Source organism: Schistocerca serialis, chromosome 7 (assembly GCF_023864345.2).
Source record: "Schistocerca serialis cubense isolate TAMUIC-IGC-003099 chromosome 7, iqSchSeri2.2, whole genome shotgun sequence".
Taxonomy (NCBI): domain Eukaryota; kingdom Metazoa; phylum Arthropoda; class Insecta; order Orthoptera; family Acrididae; genus Schistocerca; species Schistocerca serialis.
In genome coordinates, this window is record NC_064644.1 from 306601089 (window position 1) to 306622629 (window position 21541).

At 42.8% G+C, this 21541-nt stretch overlaps 1 protein-coding gene across 1 annotated transcript in view; it reads right to left on the reverse strand.

The window, feature by feature from the left end:
* LOC126412710 (luciferin sulfotransferase-like) overlaps positions 1-21541 on the reverse strand; it is a 67084-nt gene extending 45543 nt beyond the window's left edge. The window contains exons 1-4 of the mRNA XM_050082427.1: positions 21406-21541; positions 12761-12969; positions 3610-3709; positions 3381-3525 (exon numbers count right to left, since the gene is read on the reverse strand). Coding sequence (XP_049938384.1) covers positions 3381-3525; positions 3610-3709; positions 12761-12962 — 447 coding nt within the window. The 5' untranslated portion in view covers positions 12963-12969; positions 21406-21541. The remainder of the gene's footprint in view (positions 1-3380; positions 3526-3609; positions 3710-12760; positions 12970-21405) is intronic.

Genomic DNA, 21541 nt, shown 5'->3' on the forward strand with positions numbered 1-21541 from the left:
TCTACCAACATACTGTCATTTGACCATCGAATAGACTGCCATAGGGCGGACATAGTAATAGGCATTGCTGGCATATAGAAACAAATTAAAGAGTTGGAAATAATTAAGTCCAGATGGAATGCAAATTCGGTTTTACAAAGAGTATTCTGCAGTACTGACACCTTCCTTAGCTTACATTTATCGCTAGTCTCTCGCCCAGCGCAAAGTCCCAAGCGACTGGAAACAAGCGCGCGTGATTCCTATATATAAGTCGGATAAAAGAACGGACCCACAGAACCACAGACCAAATTCGTTAACATTGGTTTGCTGCAGCATGCTTAAATATATTCTGAGTTAGAGTACAATAAATTTGCTTGAGACGGAAAAGCTTAGGTACGCGAATCGGCAAGGTTTCGTACGAAACTTAGCCGGCCCTTTCCACACATGTTATTCAGCTAACCACGGATAAAGGGCAGCAGAAAGAATACGTACCCCTGTTTTCCGAAAAGCGTTTGACAGTGCCCCACTGCAGACTGTTGACGAAGATATGAGCACGTGGAACAGGTTTAAGGATATGAGAGTGGCACGAAGAGTTAAATAGTAGGACCCAGTATGTCCTCCACGGTGTGTGTTCATCAGAGACAAGGGCGTCTTCAGGACTGCCCCAGGAAAGTGTGGTAATATCGCTGTTATTTTCTGTATACTTATTTTCTGTATACGTAAGTGATCTGGCAGACAGGGTGAGCGCAACCTGCTGCTGTTTGCAGATGATGTTGTGAGGTACAGAAAGGTGTCGTCGTTGAGTGATTGTAGGAGGAAACAAGATGACTTAAACAAAATTTATAGCTGGTATGATGAGTGATAAAGTTGTAATTTAGTGCAGATGAGTACGAAGAACAAACCCATTATGTTGGGTTACAACATTAGAAGCAACACAGTCATGTCGGTTAAATATCTGAGCGCAACGTCGCAAAGCGGAAGGAAATGGAAGGAGCATGTGAGGATTGTAGCAGGGAACGCGAATGGTCAACTTCGGTTTGTTGGGCGAATTATATGGAAGTGTGGTTCATTTACGAAGGAGACCGCCTACACAAGACTAGTGTGACGCTTTCTTGAGTACTGCTCGAGTGTTTTGGACCCCCACCACTACAAATTAAAGGGAGATATCGAAGCACAGCGAGGGATTAGCCGAGCGGTCTCAGGCGCTGCAATTATAGACTGTTCGGCTGGTTCCGGCAGAGGTTCGAGTCCTCCCTCGGGCATGGATCCGTGTGTTTGTCCTTAGGCTAATTTAGGTTAAGTAGTGTATAAGCTTAGCAACTGATGACCTTAGCAGTTGAGTCCCATAAGATTTGACACACGTTTGAACACATGATATCGAAGCAATTCATAGAAGGGCTGCTAGGTTTGTTACCGGTAGGCTCGATCAACAAGAACAGTATTACGGAGATGCTTCGTGAACTCAAATGTGAGTCACTGGAGGGAAGACGGCGTTGTTATCGCGAAACACTATTAAGAAAATTTAGAGGTTCGACATTTCAGTTGACTGCAGAACGATTCTACAGCCGCTGAGCCGTGCGGGGCTCGTGTTCGTGCCGTTTACTGCTTGACATCTTGCCTTTGCGGTATTGCCGTCCCGTTTCTTATTCGATTTACTGGCGTCCCTAAATTGCTGTCTTGCCTACCCGTTAGTGGCAGCAGCAGCGCTTATCGATAAGAGCACTGCCATACTATCTTTTGAGCGACCGCTATTATTTCGCCGGCCGATGTGGCCGAGTGGTTCTAGGCGCTTCAGTCTGTAACCGCGCGACCGCTACGGTCGCAGGTTCGAATCCTGCCTCGGGCATGGCTGTGTGTGATGTCATTAGGTTTGTTAGGTATAAGTAGTCCTAAGTTCTAGGGGACTGATGACCTCACATGTTAAGTCCCATAGTGCTCAGAGCCATTTTTTTGCTAGTATTTCTGGGTCTGCGTGTGTCAGGAGTTCAGCCAGGATGGAGCTCCAGTAAGGTCTGCACAGCCAGTACTCGCCGACCGCTGGCGACACACATGCACTTGAGCGGCGACGACCGTTGGTTGGCCGTTCGGTAGCTCGCCTCATCGGGCGACGTGTATTTGGTCTTCTGACCGCTTCTGTGCCCCTTCAATTGGTCATTTTGCGGCACTTGGGTCGGTTTCTTCCTTGTGCGGAGATGTCGGGTGGCCAATAAGCCGGGGTTCCCAATGCATGTTTGGGTCCGAGCCAGTGTCTCCGGGTCATCATGTGGCCGAGTTGTGAACGCACATCAAGGGAGTAGGGGACGGAGCAGCGGTGTGGTCAGGACAGCCTTGACTTGGTCAACTGTTGCCGACACATGACTTGAGTGGGGACGACCTTGGTTGGTCGTTCGGTCGGTCGTCTCATCGGACGACGTGTATTTGATCGCTGACCGCATCTGGGTTAGCTGTGTGTCTCGACTTGTGATTCGTCCTTGTTGTTCTTCCACAGTGACCGTTTTAGTATTGTTCGAGTTGTTTGTGGAAGTGTTTCGTGGAACCGTGTGTAGCTTGTTTGGTTTGACTGAGAGGCTGTTTTAATGTTGCCTGCGTGCTGCAGGCGGTCAGTCAGTAGTTCGGTTGCGATGGAGCAGCAAGGAAGTCACCGCGACGTGAGGTCAGGCCAGGGCCGCTGGCGGCTTGCACGCACAGTCAGAGTTGTGTGGCACTAGCTGAGAGAGCTGCGCCCACTGAACCTGCGTACTGGAGTTGAGTAATCAGTGAACCTGTTATGGAACCTCAACTGCTCTGACATCTCTTCGTTGATTGCTGGTTTTTGCTTCCTGGGCTGTTCCCACAAGCAGCAACATATTGACGTGCTGGAGTTGGCAAAATTTTGCAGCCGTCTTCCTGTTTGGTGTTTTAAAACCAATCATTTAAACTTATTTTGGAGAAGTTACTTGGGCCCTCAGCCATGAATTGATCTTTGTTGTTTTAAAGAGAAAACTGTGCTCTGGTTTAACGAATAAAGTTGTGTGTGTGCTCTTGTATAACTAACATTAATTGACCTTGGACCCTTTCCACAACCTGATCCGCTCTGTCCTGCGAAACCAGATTTCAGTCGCCAATGTACATTTTGTGTAAGGACCACGAGGCTACGATTACAGAAATTACGGCTCGTACGGAAGCCTTTAGACAGTTGTCCTTTCCTCGCTCTGTTTGCGAGTGGAACAGGAAAGGAAATTACTAGTAGCAGTACATGGTCCCCTCCGCCAAGCACATACTGTGGCTTCCTTGGGTATGGATGCAGATGTAGATGCAGTTGCAGATGCAGACTGGGGAAACAGCGACAGACAGAACATCACACTTCCATTTGATAAACTTACAGCCCCAGACCAGACCAAACGCCAGGGTCTAGAACGTACCTTGGGCTTGACGGTCCACAGCTGCCTAGGCAGCAGTGCCGGCGGCAGGTGGCTCTTGATGAGTCTGGGGGATGGTTGGTCCACGGCCAGCTGGATTGTGTCCGGGGCCCCCCGTCTGGTCGCCTTGGGCAGCGTACACATGCGCCTGTCACCAGCAAAGAGATTTTGCATGCAACACTTTAAAGAAGCCATCGTGACGGTATTTCTGTACGCAGTACGGTGTACTTACTCGATATACCGGAACCGTTCGGTGATGCAGCTCTCTTTCGCTGTTTTGAAGTCCAACTCGTTCATCAGTAACCAGACCAACTCCTGTGTCCAGGTGGTACCTGTTGAATGATTGTGTTGAAGTAATAATCATTTGACAAGAAATATCTAAGCTCAACCAGGTTGCGAGGTTTCAGTGTCTTCAAATGTCAAGTTTTTACGGAAATTTTAGTGCTGTTGACGTGTCTAGTGAGCAGCGATAATCGATATAACCGATTCAGAACGTACGTCATCTCTGCTGGGTGAAGGTACGTATAAAATAAATCTTTGAATAATACATATGAACTTTGGATCGACAGTGTAAAACGATGCTTGTGTAGGAATGGTAGATGATGTCAGGTCGAATCGGTGTAGTGGAGTCTGTGTTAGCGGAAGTCGTACTGTCCAGTTGACTCCCGTATCAGTGTGGAGTGGAGTAATGGCGCAAATGTGGAATGGAGTAATGATGATTAGTGACATATTGCATGAATGATTACAGTGATGGGTAAATATGGTAAGCTGCTAACCTATGAATATATTTCACAGTTCGTCACTCTTGTCAGTGATTTTTAATTACAGAACTGGAAATTGAACTACATGGCTTGTACCCTCATACTCGTACTTAGGTGGAAACAGGCGGGCAGCGTCATAAGGTGTACACAAAGCTACTCTGCATCAAAGTCAGGCATGAGACCCGCGCCCACGTCATGTTCGTGTGTGCTGCTGTACTCTTTTGGTGAGTCATTGGCGCTAAGGATTGAGTGCGAAATAATTACTGCGGCACACAGTGAATATTGACATAATGTTCGCATGTGTAAAGTGCCTCGAATAAGTAATCGATATAACGTAGTCGTTATTAGTCGATTTTCACCAGGTAATTTTCAAGTTTTTACAATTAATTAAACCAAATCGTTAAGAGAAGAGTCGTCTTTAGGTTAGACAGCCGTCTCATACAATCTACATTGTCTAAACATAAAGGAAACTGAAAATTCGATTCCTATAACGTCTTGACTTTTTCAGACCAGATATAACTGATAAATGTGCCATAGCTTCTCACTTCCTAGGAGCAGGACACAGTTTCAAGAAAAGCGACACCGATCACTTGCTCCACACTTACCTATCAGCTGGCCGATGCACGTAGCAGAGGAACTAGAATCAGCTGTTAATAAAAGCAAGAACGAAAGAGAGATGCTGAATGAAGCGAGAAAATTAAGGAATAGTTGCCACCAATTCTTACCCCCCTGATCACATAATAATTATCCTTTACTATCAGTACACTCTTATATTTGTTAGAATTTAACTCATTTCTGTAAATACGTACTCTATCTATTGCAAATTATTACTTTATTACAAGGAAGCACCAAAGAAACTAGTATAGGTATGCGTCTTCAAATACAGAGATTTGTAAACAGGCAGAATACGGCGCTGCGGTCGGCAACATCTATATGAGACAACAAGTGTCTGGCGCAGTTGTCAGATAGGCTGTTGCTGCGATAATGGCAGGTTATCAAGATTTAAGGAAGTTTTAACGAGGTGTTATAATCGGCACACAAGTGATGGGACACGACATCTCCGAGACAGCGATGAAGCGGGGATTTTCCCGTACGACCATTTAACGTCTGTGCCATGAATATCAAGAATCCGGTAACACTTCAATTATTCCCTGAATGAGATTTTCACTCTGCAGCGGAGTGTGCGCTGATATGAAACTTCCTGGAAGATTAAAACTGTGTGCCCGACCGAGACTCGAACTCGGGACCTTTGCCTTTCGCGGGCAAGTGCTCTACCATCTGAGCTACCGAAGCACGACTCACGCCCGGTCTCACAGCCTTACTTCTGCCAGTATCTCGTCTCCTACCTTCCAAACTTTACAGAAGCTCTCCTGCGAACCTTGCAGAACTAGCACTCCGGAAAGAAAGGATATTGCAGAGACATGGCTTAGCCACAGCCTGGGGGATGTCTCCAGAATGAGATTTTCACTCTGCAGCGGAGTGTGCGCTGATATGAAACTTCCTGGCAGATTAAAACTGTGTGATAAGCCATGTCTCTGCAATATCCTTTCTTTCCGGAGTGCTAGTTCTGCAAGGTTCGCAGGAGAGCTTCTGTAAAGTTTGGAAGGTAGGAGACGAGATACTGGCAGAAGTAAGGCTGTGAGACCGGGCGTGAGTCGTGCTTCGGTAGCTCAGATGGTAGAGCACTTGCCCGCGAAAGGCAAAGGTCCCGAGTTCGAGTCTCGGTCGGGCACACAGTTTTAATCTGCCAGGTAGTTTCACTTCAATTATTATCCGATATCGCTGTGGCCGGAAAAAGATCCTTCAAGAACGGGACCAACGGCGACTGAAGAAAGTCATTCAGCGTCACAGAAGTGCACCCTTCCGCAAACTGCTGCAGATTTCAGTGCTGGCTCATCAACAAGTGTCAGCGTGCGAACCATTCAACGAAAAATCATCGATATGTGCTTTCGGACCCGAAGGCCCACTCGTGTACCCTTGATGACTGCACGACACAAAGGTTTATTCCTCGCCTGGACCCGTTAACACTGACATTGGACTGTTGATGACTGAAAACATGTTCCCTGGTCGGACGAGTCTCGTTTCAAATTGTATCTAGCGGATGGACGTGTACGGGTAATGAGACAACCTCATGATCCATGGACCCTGCATGTCAGCAGGGAACTGTTCAAGCTGGTAGAGATACTGTAATGATGTGAGGCGTGTGCAGTTGGAGTGGTATGGAACCCCTGATACGTCTAGAGACGACTCTGACAGGTGACACGTACGGAAGCATCCTTTCTGATCACCTGCATCCATTCATGTCCATTGTGCATTCCGATCAACTTGGGCAATACCAGAAGGACAGTGCGACGCCCTAAACGTTCAGAATTGCTACAGAGTGGCTCCAGCAACACTCTTATAAGTACCACTGGCCACCAAACTTCCCAGACATAAACATAATTGAGCATATCTGGGATGCCTTGCAACGTGTTGTTCAAAAGAGATCTCCACTCCCCCGTACTGTTACGGATTTATGGATGGTCCTGCAGGATTGTTGGTATCAGTTCGCTCCAGCACTACTTCAGACGTTGTCGAGTCCATGCCACGGCGTGATGCGACACTCCTGCATGCTCGCGGGGACCCCACAGGATGTTAGGCAGTTGTACCAACTTCTTTGGCTCTTCAGTGTAGAAGTAGACGACATTGTTACATACCTTCAGGACCTTTGTTTTGCCAAAATGTCAACGCAACATTTATCCTTTTCCATGTTAATTCATGTACTGTTTATTTTGTTAAAAATGGTACCCAGCTTGTTAACAATTTCCCTTATCATAATGATGTCACTGTACATATTAGCACGTACCTCAGTGTGTTAGACTAAGTATCCTAAATATGGAAGAAAGACATCAATCGATGTTGATATAACATAGTTACAGAGTAAGCTGTCGTACATACGTAACGCTACAATTCTTTTTGTGAATGGATGGCTTTTTTTGAAATTTCGTGTCACCAATGAGATGCTGTGTACTATGAACTGCTTCAAGTGGTTTGTCCATTGCAGTTGGCTTTTTTGCCAACAGCTGAGATGCCTTGCGATTGCGATATAAGAAAACTGGACAAGAGCGAGTAGGGCTCGCGCTCTGTCAATCCTGTACAAACTTAATTATGTATGTAGACAGTGCCTCTGCAACAATCTGACGAGTCATGCTGCGAGTATAATTGTATGTGACAAAAATAGCCGTACCTTTTGACTGCATTGACTTGAAAGCTTAATTTTTTTTACACCGACGAGGGACTGTAGAGCTTAGTATTTGCATACATTTCAACTTGATACCTATACCCGTTCCTGAGAAAAAGGGACTTGGACGGATAGACAGACTGACAGCAAAATGACGTATGATTAGGTTCACAGTTGTCATTTGCTTGTATATTTTTAACAGATCTCAAGATTGGGTACATTGCACAGAAACCAGTAATTCAGAAATCAGAATACTGTTATTGACAGAGTGGCTGAAAAAACTGGATTTTTTTTCCTAGAAATAAGAATCAAAGTTCATTGCGTACTGATCAGAATATCCAATTTCGTATCTTCCATGTTACATATCATTGTATTATTACATGGTAAATAACTCAGGTGGAAACTAAAATATATATACGGCACTATACAAACTTTTATACAGCTGTGTTGTAATTGTAAATTGTAAACTATACTTTCCACAGTGATTTGTTCACTAGGACTAATCCCATGCATGCAAATAACTGTAAGACTTTCGGGTCGATATTACGATGTAAATAATTCCAGATACTTCGCCACATAAAAATGCTTCTTGTGAAGATTTTTCTTCTTGCCACTATTACACAACGACCCTCACACTGCTTCGGCTAATCGGAAAGAACGGTATATAGTCTGCTGAGGAGTTGCTAGGTGACTTGAAACCGGTACTGGTGAAATTATAAAATTTCTACCATCACAATAGGTAACTAGTTGCAATTATTTCTGAATATCTGTAGACACAGACTTGTTTGAAGGGTGAAAGGGGGCAGTCAGTCCACGTTTCGTGTGGTTCTGAAATTTTGTCGAGTCCTGGAAAGTGTTTTTTCTCTTCCTGTGTTTCCTTACACTATTGTAATGCGAGGGAGGAAGATCATGATGGAAACGAAACTGACAGATTTTTTTATCTTAATTTTTGTTACATCTGATATTCAGCAGCTCTTGTACCTTTAATCACCTTTCCTGAACATGAATGATTGCTAAGTTGTATGAATGTAGGTGTAACTGCGAATGTATCCACACTGGTAGATTCACGTTTACTTTCTGGGTTCGCAGCCTAGTGGGGCCCGGGAATGTTCAGTTTAATTGTTCGAAGCGGGCTTGGGGTAGGGAGTCTGTCTGCCAAAGTAAGACTTCCTTAAAGAAAGGCCTCGCGATGGGTTCCCTCATAACCGTGCGCATGCAAGTACATCTTCAAATTTTAGAAGTTGAACAGATGAAAAATTTTTAACCAAAGGAACCAAGCATTGTTTCTCCTGTCTTCTAATCGGAGGAGACACCTGGTACCACTGCAAAATTCGTCGGTCCATTGGTCATTCGCCGCCTTCGAGATACTTTCTGTCTCTGTCCATGGAGTCTAGGCAGGTTGGATTTTCTAGCCTTTCGGTGGGAATTAGTTCAGATCTTCGTTTTAGGAACTTTCTATAATTCCCAAAGTCACTTGTCAAAGGTGACAATTTTGCTGTCGTTTACCAAATCCTAGATAGGGATGACTTTGTTCATTACCTGGTCACGACTCCCTTCATACATCGTCGCCCCGATGAAGTATCGTGTTTCTTTTTGTTCTTAGTCACGCGCAAGTTTCGACGACTCAGCCTTTACTGGGAAATTGTGCATTCAGCCTGCGGTTATTCTTTGAGTATTTCAATCTTCGTGTGCGAGTACATGAGAGCCCACATTGCGTTCCTTATGTAACATAATCATCACTGAAAAATGATGATCAATATGATAAAACAATTTTCCCTTATGTAACCACAGTGTTAGGATTTTATACGTGTTAAATGTTCATTGAAGATGAACACAACGCTCGTTTTGTGAATAAATATGAACGTGCAGTCAACTTAGTTCGTTAAACTTTTCCGCAATGTGCATATTAACACGCAATTCCACTCGATTACAGCACGCTGTTTCTTGCAAATCGACATAGCTACGTTACACACTTCCATCTTACATGCTACAATTAAGTAGCCTCCAGAGGCAGAGTGTTGTAAATGTATAAACATGAAGAATTACGATGGTGAATGTTAAATACATGGTTTTATATAAAAAGTTTTAAGAGTTTTGACAGAAAAAATTCGGAAGCGTTACTTTCTAGTGTACCATCATACCTTAATTGAATTTGGTGCAATGTTCTATCACAAAGGAAATGCACAACGGAAATTTAATTTCTTGACTTCAGTTGATCAGGGAATTAATTTCACTAAATACCTCCTAGTATCTTTCTCTTACAGGTCAAACAAGTTGAGTTAAAAAATTTAGAGAACTTGCATGGGAAGAAGGCTACGATACTGTAGTTCTGCTGCCACTACCGTTTTTCTCGTTCAAGGATCATGTGGGAACGATAAGACAGATCACGACACTTCATTGTCGACGCCATTAATAAATATAGACCTTAATCAGAAGCATATAGCTAAGGTAGAATATTCCAAATTTTTAGGTGTGTCCATTGATGAGAGACTAAATTGGAAGAAACACATTGATGATCTGCTGAAACGTTTGAGTTCAGCTACTTATGCAATAAGGGTCATTGCAAATTTTGGTGATAAACATCTTAGTAAATTAGCTTACTACGCCTATTTTCACTCATTGCTTTCATATGGCATCATATTTTGGGGGAATTCATCACTGAGGAATAAAGTATTTATTGCACAAAAGCGTGTAATCAGGATAATAGCTGGAGTCCACCCAAGATCATCCTGCAGACATTTATTTAAGGATCTAGGGATATTCACAGTAGCTTCTCGGTATATATACTCTCTTATGAAATTTGTTATTAACAACCAAACCCAATTCAAAAGTAATAGCAGTGTGCATAACTACAATACTAGGAGAAAGGATGATCTTCACTATTCAAGATTAAATCTAACTTTGGCACAGAAAGGGGTGAATCATACTGGCACTAAAGTCTTTGGTCACTTACCAAATAGTATCAAAAGTCTGACAGATAACCAACAAGTATTTAAGAAGAAATTAAAAGAATTTCTGAATGACAACTCCTTCTACTCCATAGAGGAATTTTTAGATATAAATTAAGAAAGAAAAAAAATATTTAAAAAATAAAAAAAAATAAAAAATAAAGAAAAACAAAAAACACAAAAAATAAAGCTGTTATATTAACTTAAGTATGTTGTTAAATTAACCTAATTATGTCATGTATTAGAAAATTCGACTCGTTCCACATCATTACGAAATATCGTATTCATGATCCATGGAACTAGTATTAATCTAATCTAATCTAATCTAATTGTTATTACTCCTCAGTTCAGAGAATTTGTTTCACTATTAATCATAAATGGTACAGAAACAATCTTTCCTTCTTCTTCAAAAAGCTCGGGAAGAATTCTGAACCATCATGTAGACTGGATTGAACACACAGCTGCAGTATGTAGGAAAGTGCCAGCGTCGTTTCACTCACTACATAAATATGAAAAAGTATTTCCTTTCGAGCTTAAAAAGAAGGTCGTAGAGACACTAATATTCCCCGTACTCGAATACGATGATGCCAGTCTCCCAGGATTTCTGACGAAAGCTCACGCAGGATGGAACTGGCGATGAATGCCTGTGTACGATACGTTTGTGACGTACTCTTTTCCGAACATATCCCACCAGCCTACGAACAGTTACCACGGCTCTGTGCCGATAAGCGTAACTATCATACTCTATATTTGCTCTCTCTTCTTCTCAGTCATTGCTCTACCTCTTGTTATCTTCAACTACTACACCACTATCTGACAGGAGAAATACTCGTTCTCAACGATGTAAAATTCTCTCTGTACCACTGTCATATTTTCTAAACCATTCTCTGTATCAGAAATTCGACTTTGGAACAACTTTCCTCAATATATCAGAGAAATTAAATTCGTTCCAAACTTCAAAAGGCAGCTAAGTGTCAACCATCTATCGCAATAGCCATCTCTCCCGCATACTGTGCAGCTCGCTCTCGTTAGTCCCCCTCCCCCAAAACTTCTCCCTGCCCCTTGTCGGCAACGTTCTCTATTTTTATTCCTAACAATGACTGTCGCTGTCATTTCAATCTTTTCCTCTTCCTTTATCCATTGCGGTTCTGATAATACTAGACATTGCTTCAGATATGCTAAGCTGATCTGTATCACTCTAAATACCCTTTACTATTATAATTATTTCTATTATTGTCATTACTGTCAGTCAATATTATTATTATCGTTATTGTCACTATTATTATAATATGCAGCCATGTTTAAAACTTCATTATTATTATTACTATTGAGACGTTCTGTAATACCCTTTGTATGCGTTGCTCCTGGTCGGATGTAACAGAGCGCCTTAAAGCCTTAATCTCGTCAAGTTAAATAAACAATAAAAAAATAAATAAGTAACTAAATATTAATCCTGTGATTGATCTGTTGCGGTGAGCACAACTGCTGATCTTGTTTCACAGACGAACTGCCTTATGCAATGATAAGACAAAACATGATGATAATTTCCCATTACGAGACTGTATACGGCCCGGTGATGCGGTGAGGAAAGCATGTAGGATGTCCCAGGGGAATGGTCCGTATTCAGGGATTTAACAGAAATGCTCATTTGTGGTAAAAAACTTCATGCGGATATATGCTCCGTTCCGAATGTCCTTTGAGATACGACTCATTTAACGCACATTTCCGTAATGGATAAATTCGCTCCGGTTGTACTTGACAAATACTGTATTTGGTTGAAATCTAACACATCACCTGGGTTTCAGGCGCTTGGTTTGAGTACATGAAAATCGTACCAGTCACTTACAAAATCCAGCAAATCTGTCAAGTAGTATACGAGATCCCGTGCGGGTTACTTATGAAAAGCTTTTTTGAGTCAACCAGTACCACAATGGGTAAACTGGGCCATATAAGTGCCCCCAGCCCGTCGCATGTCTTGGACGTCCACCAAGACCGATAAACAGACTCCGCGCAGGGGCAAGCCGTCAGCACTTCACTCTCCTGACTTTTGTTAGCTTTCGTGACCGGAGACGCTGCTTCTCAATCACGAAGCTTCTCAATTGGCCCAACAAGGGCTGAGTAAGTACACTCTGCTTGCCAACAGCGATCGGATAACGCTGACGGTCACCAGCCCAGCTGATAGCAAAGACCGACAGCGCTTGACTTCGGTAATTTGATGGGAACCGGTGTTACCAATGCGACAGGGCAGTTAACATTTTCTCTTAACGGGTAGTAAACTTTTCTTTTCTGCGTGCTTACCTGCTACATACTAAAACCATAGAAAACAAATAAGACAATAAAGAAAGTTTGAAAGCTACTTCATTCCACTAGTTCATACTGTCGACATCTCAACTAAACACACTGTTAGGTTTTTTTTATTTTGTTTTATTTATTTTTTTTTTTCTAATGACTGACCGGACTTGGGGAAGGTGACCAGCCAGACGTCGTCCTCCTTGACTGGGAAGTCTAGTATGCGCTGTGCATCCAGCAGGAACTCTGCGGCCATCACGATGCCACCGGGCTGCGTCACCACGAAGCCCTCCCGATAGCGGTGGCCGAACCCGGCACTCAGACGCTCCGCCAGGGGGTGTTTCAACGGCTCGCCCGTCACCGACATCGTCTTACTGGAAAGAGAGGAGCGATATCACTGCCGAAAAAGTCCACTTCCGACATTGCACAACTTGCTAAAAGCCTAAGACACTTTATACAGTATGATTTTGCTAAATGGTGACAAACTGCAGAACAGGGAGCAGAACGGGTGATACGGACATATGATCGGAAATATGTTCCAGCAGAGGTACACCCAAAGTACATCCACCTGAAGATAAAATATCTCTGACAGTTTAAATTTCAATAACTGAAAGCACTCACGAGGAGACACCAGGCAACTGAGGATCTCGTGCCTGTACTAGTGTTTTCGCACCACGGTCAAGAAGCCACAAGAGTTAGAGCACCATTATATGGTAGCCGTACTACCCTTCGTACTACCAAAGGCGCGTTCTACACAAGGGGAGGCATAGTCACAGGCAGGGAGTGCAAATACGCCTGGCTTCTGAGGCAAAGGATGAATGGTCCAAGGAGGCAGTCGCGAATAACACGCACCACTCACTGAGCCTTGTGAAAGCAACACCAAACAGCTTTCATAGGTTGTGAAGCTCGTTAAAGTTAATATTAATGATAATAATAATAATATGTGCGTTAAATTGGTGAGATTGTTTGTAATGAATTTCCATCCACACGGTCTACTGCCACACATACAACATGACAACAGACATTTTTCTGGAAGCTCTTTGCTGAGAAACAAGATGTCAGTAGTAATTCTAATGAAATTATACAGACATCTTTAACTTTTGTACTCCTGTCGCCATCAGTTATGTATAATATTACGGAATGTTAATAATTTTTATTTTGGGACAGAAAAACTTTCCGCACTGTTGACCATGGGATGGACAATAGTCATGAAACTTCACGAGCAGTAACATTACCCAGGGCACATTCTGGATGGACAGCTGCAGCAACAGCAACATCGTCGGTAACTTCACCAGGATAGGACCCCCTCCTCTTCTAGGTGCCACGCCAAGCTCACCCGGGTTTTCCCATTTCATTATCTCCTTTGCTTCATTTAATGACATCGGCGCTCTCCTCAAATCATTCAGTCGGCGATGCTCTGTCAATGCAGCCCTGCAATTACTGCGGTTCACATAAAACACCGCCGGTCACTCTGCTCGGAGGAGAATGGTATTTAACGTCCCTCCGACAACGAGGTCATTAGAGGCGGAGCACAATCTCGGATTAGGGAAAGACGGGGAAGGAAACCAGCAGTGTCCTTTGAGAGGAACTATCCCGACATAGGCCTTACACGATTTAGGGAAACCACAGAATACATAAATGTGGATGGCCGGAAGCGGACGCGGGTTCGAACCGTCGTCCTCCAGCATGCGAGTCTAGTACGCTAACCACTGTGCTGCCTCGCTCGTTCTCTCTCCTCGATGGCCATACTATTCACTCACGGTATGGCTTGTCAAATGACAGCGAGAATATCATACCATCATACAAACAGTGTTTAGATTCAGTTTTTCACCTGGTGGCCAAATCTGCAACTAATTTTTTCCCAGCGTCGATTGGTTCCGCGTTGGCATACCTACTTGGCTTGGCTGCGATACGTACAGCCCACACTGAACCTCCACTACATACATTACTTACTAACTGTTCAAACTGTAGAAAAGACTGACCTTTAATCGAATCAATAACATCACTGATTCAAAGTTAATCCCGCAGAAAGCTGGCTTCAGGCCACGTAAATCTTGTACTGTCCAGACATGGCATGCACAAAGCATATAGAGGGATATGAAAATAAATAGATTAAGGAGAGGCATTTCTAGCATTTTTAGACTTAGAGAAAGCTTTTGACAACGTTGACTGGAACATTCTCTTTCAAATCCTAAAGGTGGCAGGGGTAAAATACAGGGAACGAAAGGGTATTTACAATTTGTACAGAAACTTGATGGCAGTTATAAGGGTCGAGGGGCATGAAAGGGAAGCAGTGGTTGGGAAGGGAGTGAGACAGGGTTGTAGCCTCTCCCCGATGTTATTCAATCTGTATATTGAGCAAGCAGAAAAGGAAACAAAAGAAAAATTCGGAGTAGGTATTAAAATCCATGGAGAAGAAATAAAAACTTTGAGGTTCGCCGATGGCATTGTAATTCTGTCAGAAACAGCAAAGGACTTGGAAGAGCAGCTGAACGGAATGGACAGTGTCTTGAAAGGAGGATATAAGATGAACATCAACAAAAGCAAAACGAAGATAATGGAATGTAGTCGAATTAAATCGGGCGATGCTGCGGAAATTAGATTAGGAAACGAGACGCTGAAAGTAGTAAATGACTTTTCCTATTTGGGGAGCGGAATACCTGATGTTGGTCGAAGTAGAGATGATATAAAATGTAGACTGGCAATGGCAAGGAAAGCGTTTCTGAAGAAGAGAAATTTGTTAACATCGAGTATAGATTTAAGTGTCAGGTAGTCGTTTCTGAAAGTATTTGTAGGAAGTGTAGCCTTGTATCGAAGTGAAACGTGGACGATAAATAGTTTGGACAAGAAGAGAATAGAAGCTTTCGAAATGTGGTGTTACAGAAGAATGCTGAAGATTAGATGGGTAGATCACATAACTAACGAGGAGGTTTTGAATAGAATTGGAGAGAAGAGGAGTTTGTGGCACAACTTGATTAGAAGAAGGGTTAGAAGAAGGTTGGTAGGGCATATTCTGAGACATCAAGGGATCACCAACTTAGTATTGGAGGGAAGTGTGGAGGGTAAAAATCGTAGAGGGAGACCAAGAGATGAATACACTAAACAGATTCAGAAGGATGTAGGTTGCAGTAGGTACTGGGAGATGAAGAAGCTTGCTCAGGATAGAGTAGCATGGAGAGCTGCATCAAACCAGAGTCTGAAGACCACAAGAACATGAAAATAAATTAATAACGTGCTTGGCTTTGGTCGATCAAACTGCCACCTACTATACAGTAAACCACCAAAAACTATTGCTCAATATCTTTAATATTACTAGAGAACATAAGCAGTAAAAATTATAGAAGCCTTGCTGCAGAACCAACAGTTATACGTCACTCTAGACGGATAAAGGGTTGCTCTTGGAAGCAGACAAACCTCCTAACTCAAAGAACTATTCTAGGTCCATTCCGTTCAATATATATACCAACGATCAGCCAATACCCAAAGAAACGAGACATTTTCTCTATGCTTACGATTTGGGTATCACAGCACAAGGATGAACCTTTGAGGGAGTCCCTAAAAACTATGTCAAGAGATTACGATGACAACTCTCCCAAATCAAGTCCAACTAAAACGAAGGTTTCATCTACACAGACGCCTTGCAAACAGAAAGATCCACGTTAACTAGAATGGGTATACCATTCATCAGACATACCTCGGAGTCACGTCGACATACAAAAATCACTGCGAGAAAACCCGAAATAAGGCAGCTGCAAGGATCGATATCCTTAGAAGGCTAAATGGCAATAAGTAGGGCGCCAAACCTGCAGTGCTTAGAATCATCGGCTTAGCACTCTGCTTTTCCGCAGAAGAGTACGCATGCCCTGTCTGGTCGAAATCAACAAATACATTGAAGATCGAAACAAGCCTTCATGTAGCCTGTAGGCTAGCCACGAGATGCACGAAGCCCACTCCACTGGAAAATACCAAGCATCAACTTTCAGCAGTTTCATGTCTAACATGATAGCTCATAACGAGCAGTTCAAAAAGACTATCGGTGAGCGTCATCCACCATAAGATAGCCTTCATGGATCAAAAAGACTAAAATCAAGAATCGGTTCCTCAGTTACATGCCGGCCGGAGTGGCCGAGCGGTTAAAGGCGCTGCAGTCTGGAACCGCACGACCGCTACGGTCGCAGGTTCGAATCCTGCCTTGGTCATGGATGTATGTGATGTCCTTAGGTTAGTTAGGTTTAAGTAGTTCTAAGTTCTAGGGGACTTATGACCACAGCAGTTGAGTCCCATAGTGCTCAGAGCCATTTGAACCATTTGAACCTCAGTTACATATTCAATGAACCTCCTATCGGCTATCCTATTTCAGAACATCCATCATACGATACTGAATTAAAGTACAAATCACTGAAGATGCTAAACTGTAGCAGAAGTGGAGTAGCCACTGTAAATATCAGACCTATAAAATTCGGCCTATTAGATCCTGATGACAATAAGCGTAACTGGAAAAATACAAAACATTCCCGTTGTCTTCCGGCGGCCTTTGAACTGGCTCACCCAGCGAGTTATAGGGGGCCCCTACATTCTGAAGCAAGATGCACCTCGGGTTACTTTACAGTATCAAATCATTGTCAGAGATGATAACAGGTCAAGAAAATGCAGTGGTCGATTGGAAATGGAACTCCACAACTTTCCATTTGTGGTCTAACACCTATCCATTAAGTCACCAAGCCACGCAAACATCGCTTATTGTACACCAAAAAATTCTTTGGACGTAAGCCCCACCACCCACAGTACCTGCATTTGTTGTGGAATAGGGTAAAAGAAGTAAAAAAACAAACGAAAACCAGCATTAATAATCGTTCAGCGCTGAACAGTGACCTAATTCGTGAGCACGTTATTTACGAGGGGCCATGAACAGCAAGTGCGAACACTCTCTTTGATGTGGGACTGGTCAGTTTGACAATTGTAGTATAGATTCTCAGTAAAAAAGATGATAACATGCCCACCATTAACACACAGAGGTTTTGTGAATTCCCGTTACAAACTTGTAGGACTTGTGGAGCGGAGTGAGTACATAACATTTCGAATCGAAACCCATGTCTGGAAAAGCACCGTTTCCGTGCTACAGCCGTTTAAAAACATGTTTGTTAGTAGGTACGCAACAGGACAGTCATGGTGGGGGATCGATACGTCGGATCAGCTGATGTCAGTTGATGTCTCTCCTACCTCCCTGACCTGGTTCGAGCCTCATTCAATTGTCTGTGGGTGTTAGAGCAGCATGGTTAAGTACACGTTTGCAGAATACACCGACTTGATCCTTCTGAAAGACGGAGCTCACGGTAATGGAAGAGCTGCTCGTCGCCTTTATCGAGATGGTTTTCCACAACGCTCGACTCCATCGCATACCCTTTTCGCTACAATTACGCGACGGCTTCGAGAATGGGTACCTTCACCATCAGCAAGCGTGACTGTGGGGCTCAAAGGAAGAGGCTCCACTGCATCACACTGATGAGAACCTGTCAACGAGCACACGAACAATTTAGACTGAAGTACAAAAAAAAAAAAACTGGTTAAGGCATGCGTATTCAAATACAGAACCAGGCAGAATACTGCGCTGCTGTCGGCAACGCCTATATAACACAACAAGTGTCTCTCGCAGTTGTTAGATCGGTTACGGCTGCTACAATGGCAGGTTATCAACATATAAGTGAGTTTGAACGTTTTAATGTTGTCGGCGCACGAGCAATGGGACACAGCGTCGGCGAGGTAGCGATGAAGTGGGCATTTTCCCGCACGATCATATCACGAGTGTACCGTAAATATCAGGAATCCGGTAAAACATCAAATCTCCGACATCGCTGCAGCCAGAAAAAGATTCTTCAAGAACGAGACCAACGACAACTGAAGAAAATCGTTCAACGTGACAGAAGTGCAAGCCTTCTGCAAATTGGTGAAGATTTCAATGCTGGGCCAGCAACAAGCGTCAGCAAGTGAACCATTCATCATCGAAACATCATCGATATGGGCTTTAGGAGTCGAAGGCCCACTCGTGTACCCTTTGCACGACACAAAACTTGACGAATGGAGTGAGTCATTTCTCCCTCTAGTGTAAGGGGTGATTATAAGGAGCGATCAAAAAGTTTTTCGGAATACCGTATAGTTCAGAATCGGTATGCCAGTCAGGAAAAATCAGGGTGGGGTTTGAGGCAATCATCTGACCGACGAACCAGGTTGAAGATACACATTTTGTTAATAACCGTACCATTGTATTCCTTATTGACCGTTGACCTTGTGGCAAGAATTCATGGCGCATTATGCCGTTAAAGTCGAAGAACAGAGCGAGCATAATCTTCACATTTCACCGCACTTGTCCAACTTTTTCCCGTCTGGCGATCCAGAATGCTTTCACTGGGACGAGTGAGCCTCAGTTTCGACGTCATATCCTTAAACCCATGCTTCATCATCAAATACAAAGGGAGTCTTTGTTGTAAGTGTTTGTTTTAAAATTGACGCATTTCGTGTCAGTGACATATCTTTTGAATTTCTTAAACAGTCACTAGTCCAGAAGTAAACACCATAAGATAGCCTTCATGGATTGGGAAAGCGCAATCATCAAATATAAAATCGGAAGCCAAATCATGGAGAAAATCGGTATGCTGATAGACTTGCGGTGAACAAGCATATCGCAATATGGTGATGTTCTCTGTAACGGACACTGCCTTTTTATTTGAAAATTGGATTACTACTGCTGGACCAGGCCGGAAATGTAGTGGAGAAACACATCTTGTTTCAGCACTTTTCATGACACATTTCAGTAGTTCTGCTTCGTTGCTGACTTCATCTAGTTACTACAATGCCACTTGCATTTGGCATCGTTTTCAGTCCAATTCCAGCAATTCTTGTTCTAATTTCAACAAATTTTGTTCTAATTTCAACAATTTTTGAACAAATATTGCTGTCACGCGTTTCATACTAAATACATCCTTAACAATGTCTGTGATTCGGCGATCAGTTGTAATCATTTCTTTCACTCTGTCCACATTTAGGCAGTTGATAATGTGGTGGGGCGACCTGTGCCTTCGTCAGCTTCAGAATCTTCACAGCCTTCTACGAAACAGGTATACCACTCGTAAACCGTTGTTTTGCTCATCAGGCTCACGAAAAGCAATATTTTAGATTTAATCCTTTGTCGAGGAAAAATTTAATATAAACACTCTGACAAGAAAAATTCATAAAACAATTCGGAGACGCGTTTCAAGAGTTTACACTATCATCTTCAAGTGTAACAATGATATTGTGTTACATATTTGCTACTTGGATGTTACAGAAGCGTATAAGAGTCACTTGTTAGCATAATAAGGCACAAAGATTAAAAAAGTCAATCACCGTTTGAAATTATTATGCTAACAAATTCCTATCAAATGTATTTGTAGCAAAATGAAACAACAACAAACAACCCGCTGCATACAGATAGCAAATATGTAAGACAATGTCACTGTTCCACCTGAATACGAGAGTGTTACCTCTCCAAACGCATCGTGGGATGAAATAAAAAGAGCAACTATCGCATATAGTTGTTTTATTTGAACTTTTACTGTCATAAACAGTCGCAGCTCCTTACTAAAGCCCAACATGGAAGACATAACGTTAAATTCTCTGATTCGTTTTCATAGAAAACAAAAAAATCACCGAAACCAAGAAAACAAAAACGTAATCTTTTCGACAGCTGACAACAGGCTAAATCTACATCTTCACCACATTCCGCCATCCACTTAAAGTTTTGCGGCAGAATGTCTGATTGTATAGACATGTTTCAGACATATTTCGCACCACAACAACGAAAAAAATCACACGTATCGGACTAATTAAAAGTGCCCGTTACTCTTAGAAGACACTTCGCATTTATGAATACTACAGTTGGTTTCTAAATCTCACTGATAGTCGAAAACGAATTTAGTAAACCTGTAAGTGTACTGTCAATATGCCAAATTGTTTGAAGAGCTGTCTAGAAGAAGTTCTAGAGTTGATAGCACGAATTATCTTAACTACCTCCTTCTGTGTAATGAATATTTTCTTTGTCAACGACGAATTACCTCGGACATCAAGTTGTAGGAAGTTAGTGACTGAAAATGGGAAAAATACGTCAGCTTTCTGACAGTTTCATCACAAAAACTGATATTATCCGTAAAGTAAAACTCACATAGCTTGGACGTGTATGATCTGTAAAATGTGCCACCAAGTTCAGAATATTAACAAAGTAAACACCTAAGAATGGGGAATATTCTATTTCATTTATTTCCTCCCATGCGTTATTCATTATGGCGTGGTCAAGTCACGTGCAGTAAGTAACTAAAAGTACAGCGTTTCATCCAAATACAGTGACAATAATCAAAATATCCACGGGTATGCTGCCGGTCTATAGTGTCTATAGTGCCCGTTGGACACTATAGACCGGCAGCATACCCGTGGATATTTTGATTATCAAATACGCCGGGAGAAACTCAAGAATCACAGTGACAATACATTTGCAGAGAATCATCTATTAGTTTTCAAGCAAACAAACGTTGGAGTTTCTCCATTATGCCTGATTATAATACTTATACCGCCAGCAAAAAGAGATACTTCTACTTCTTGGATGTACAATGACAAATTTATGAAAGAGAAGATCTAATACCGATCCTTGTGGTTATCCTGTAGTGATTATTCCCCTTCTCAAGATCCTGCTACAGCATTGCACGTATTGTGCTGTATCTGTGTTCAGTGACAGCCCATTAGCACAAAAATCAGCTGTAGATGAGAAACTCGGCAATACTTACGCCTTCTACTAGTGCATGTGTCTCGCGCTGGAAAGTTGGACACTGAGTGGGGACCGGTTTATGAGACTGAGCAGCATACGCACGGATATATGTACACGTGGGAGAGGGGGCCAGCTCAGAGATTCCCTTGGCCGAG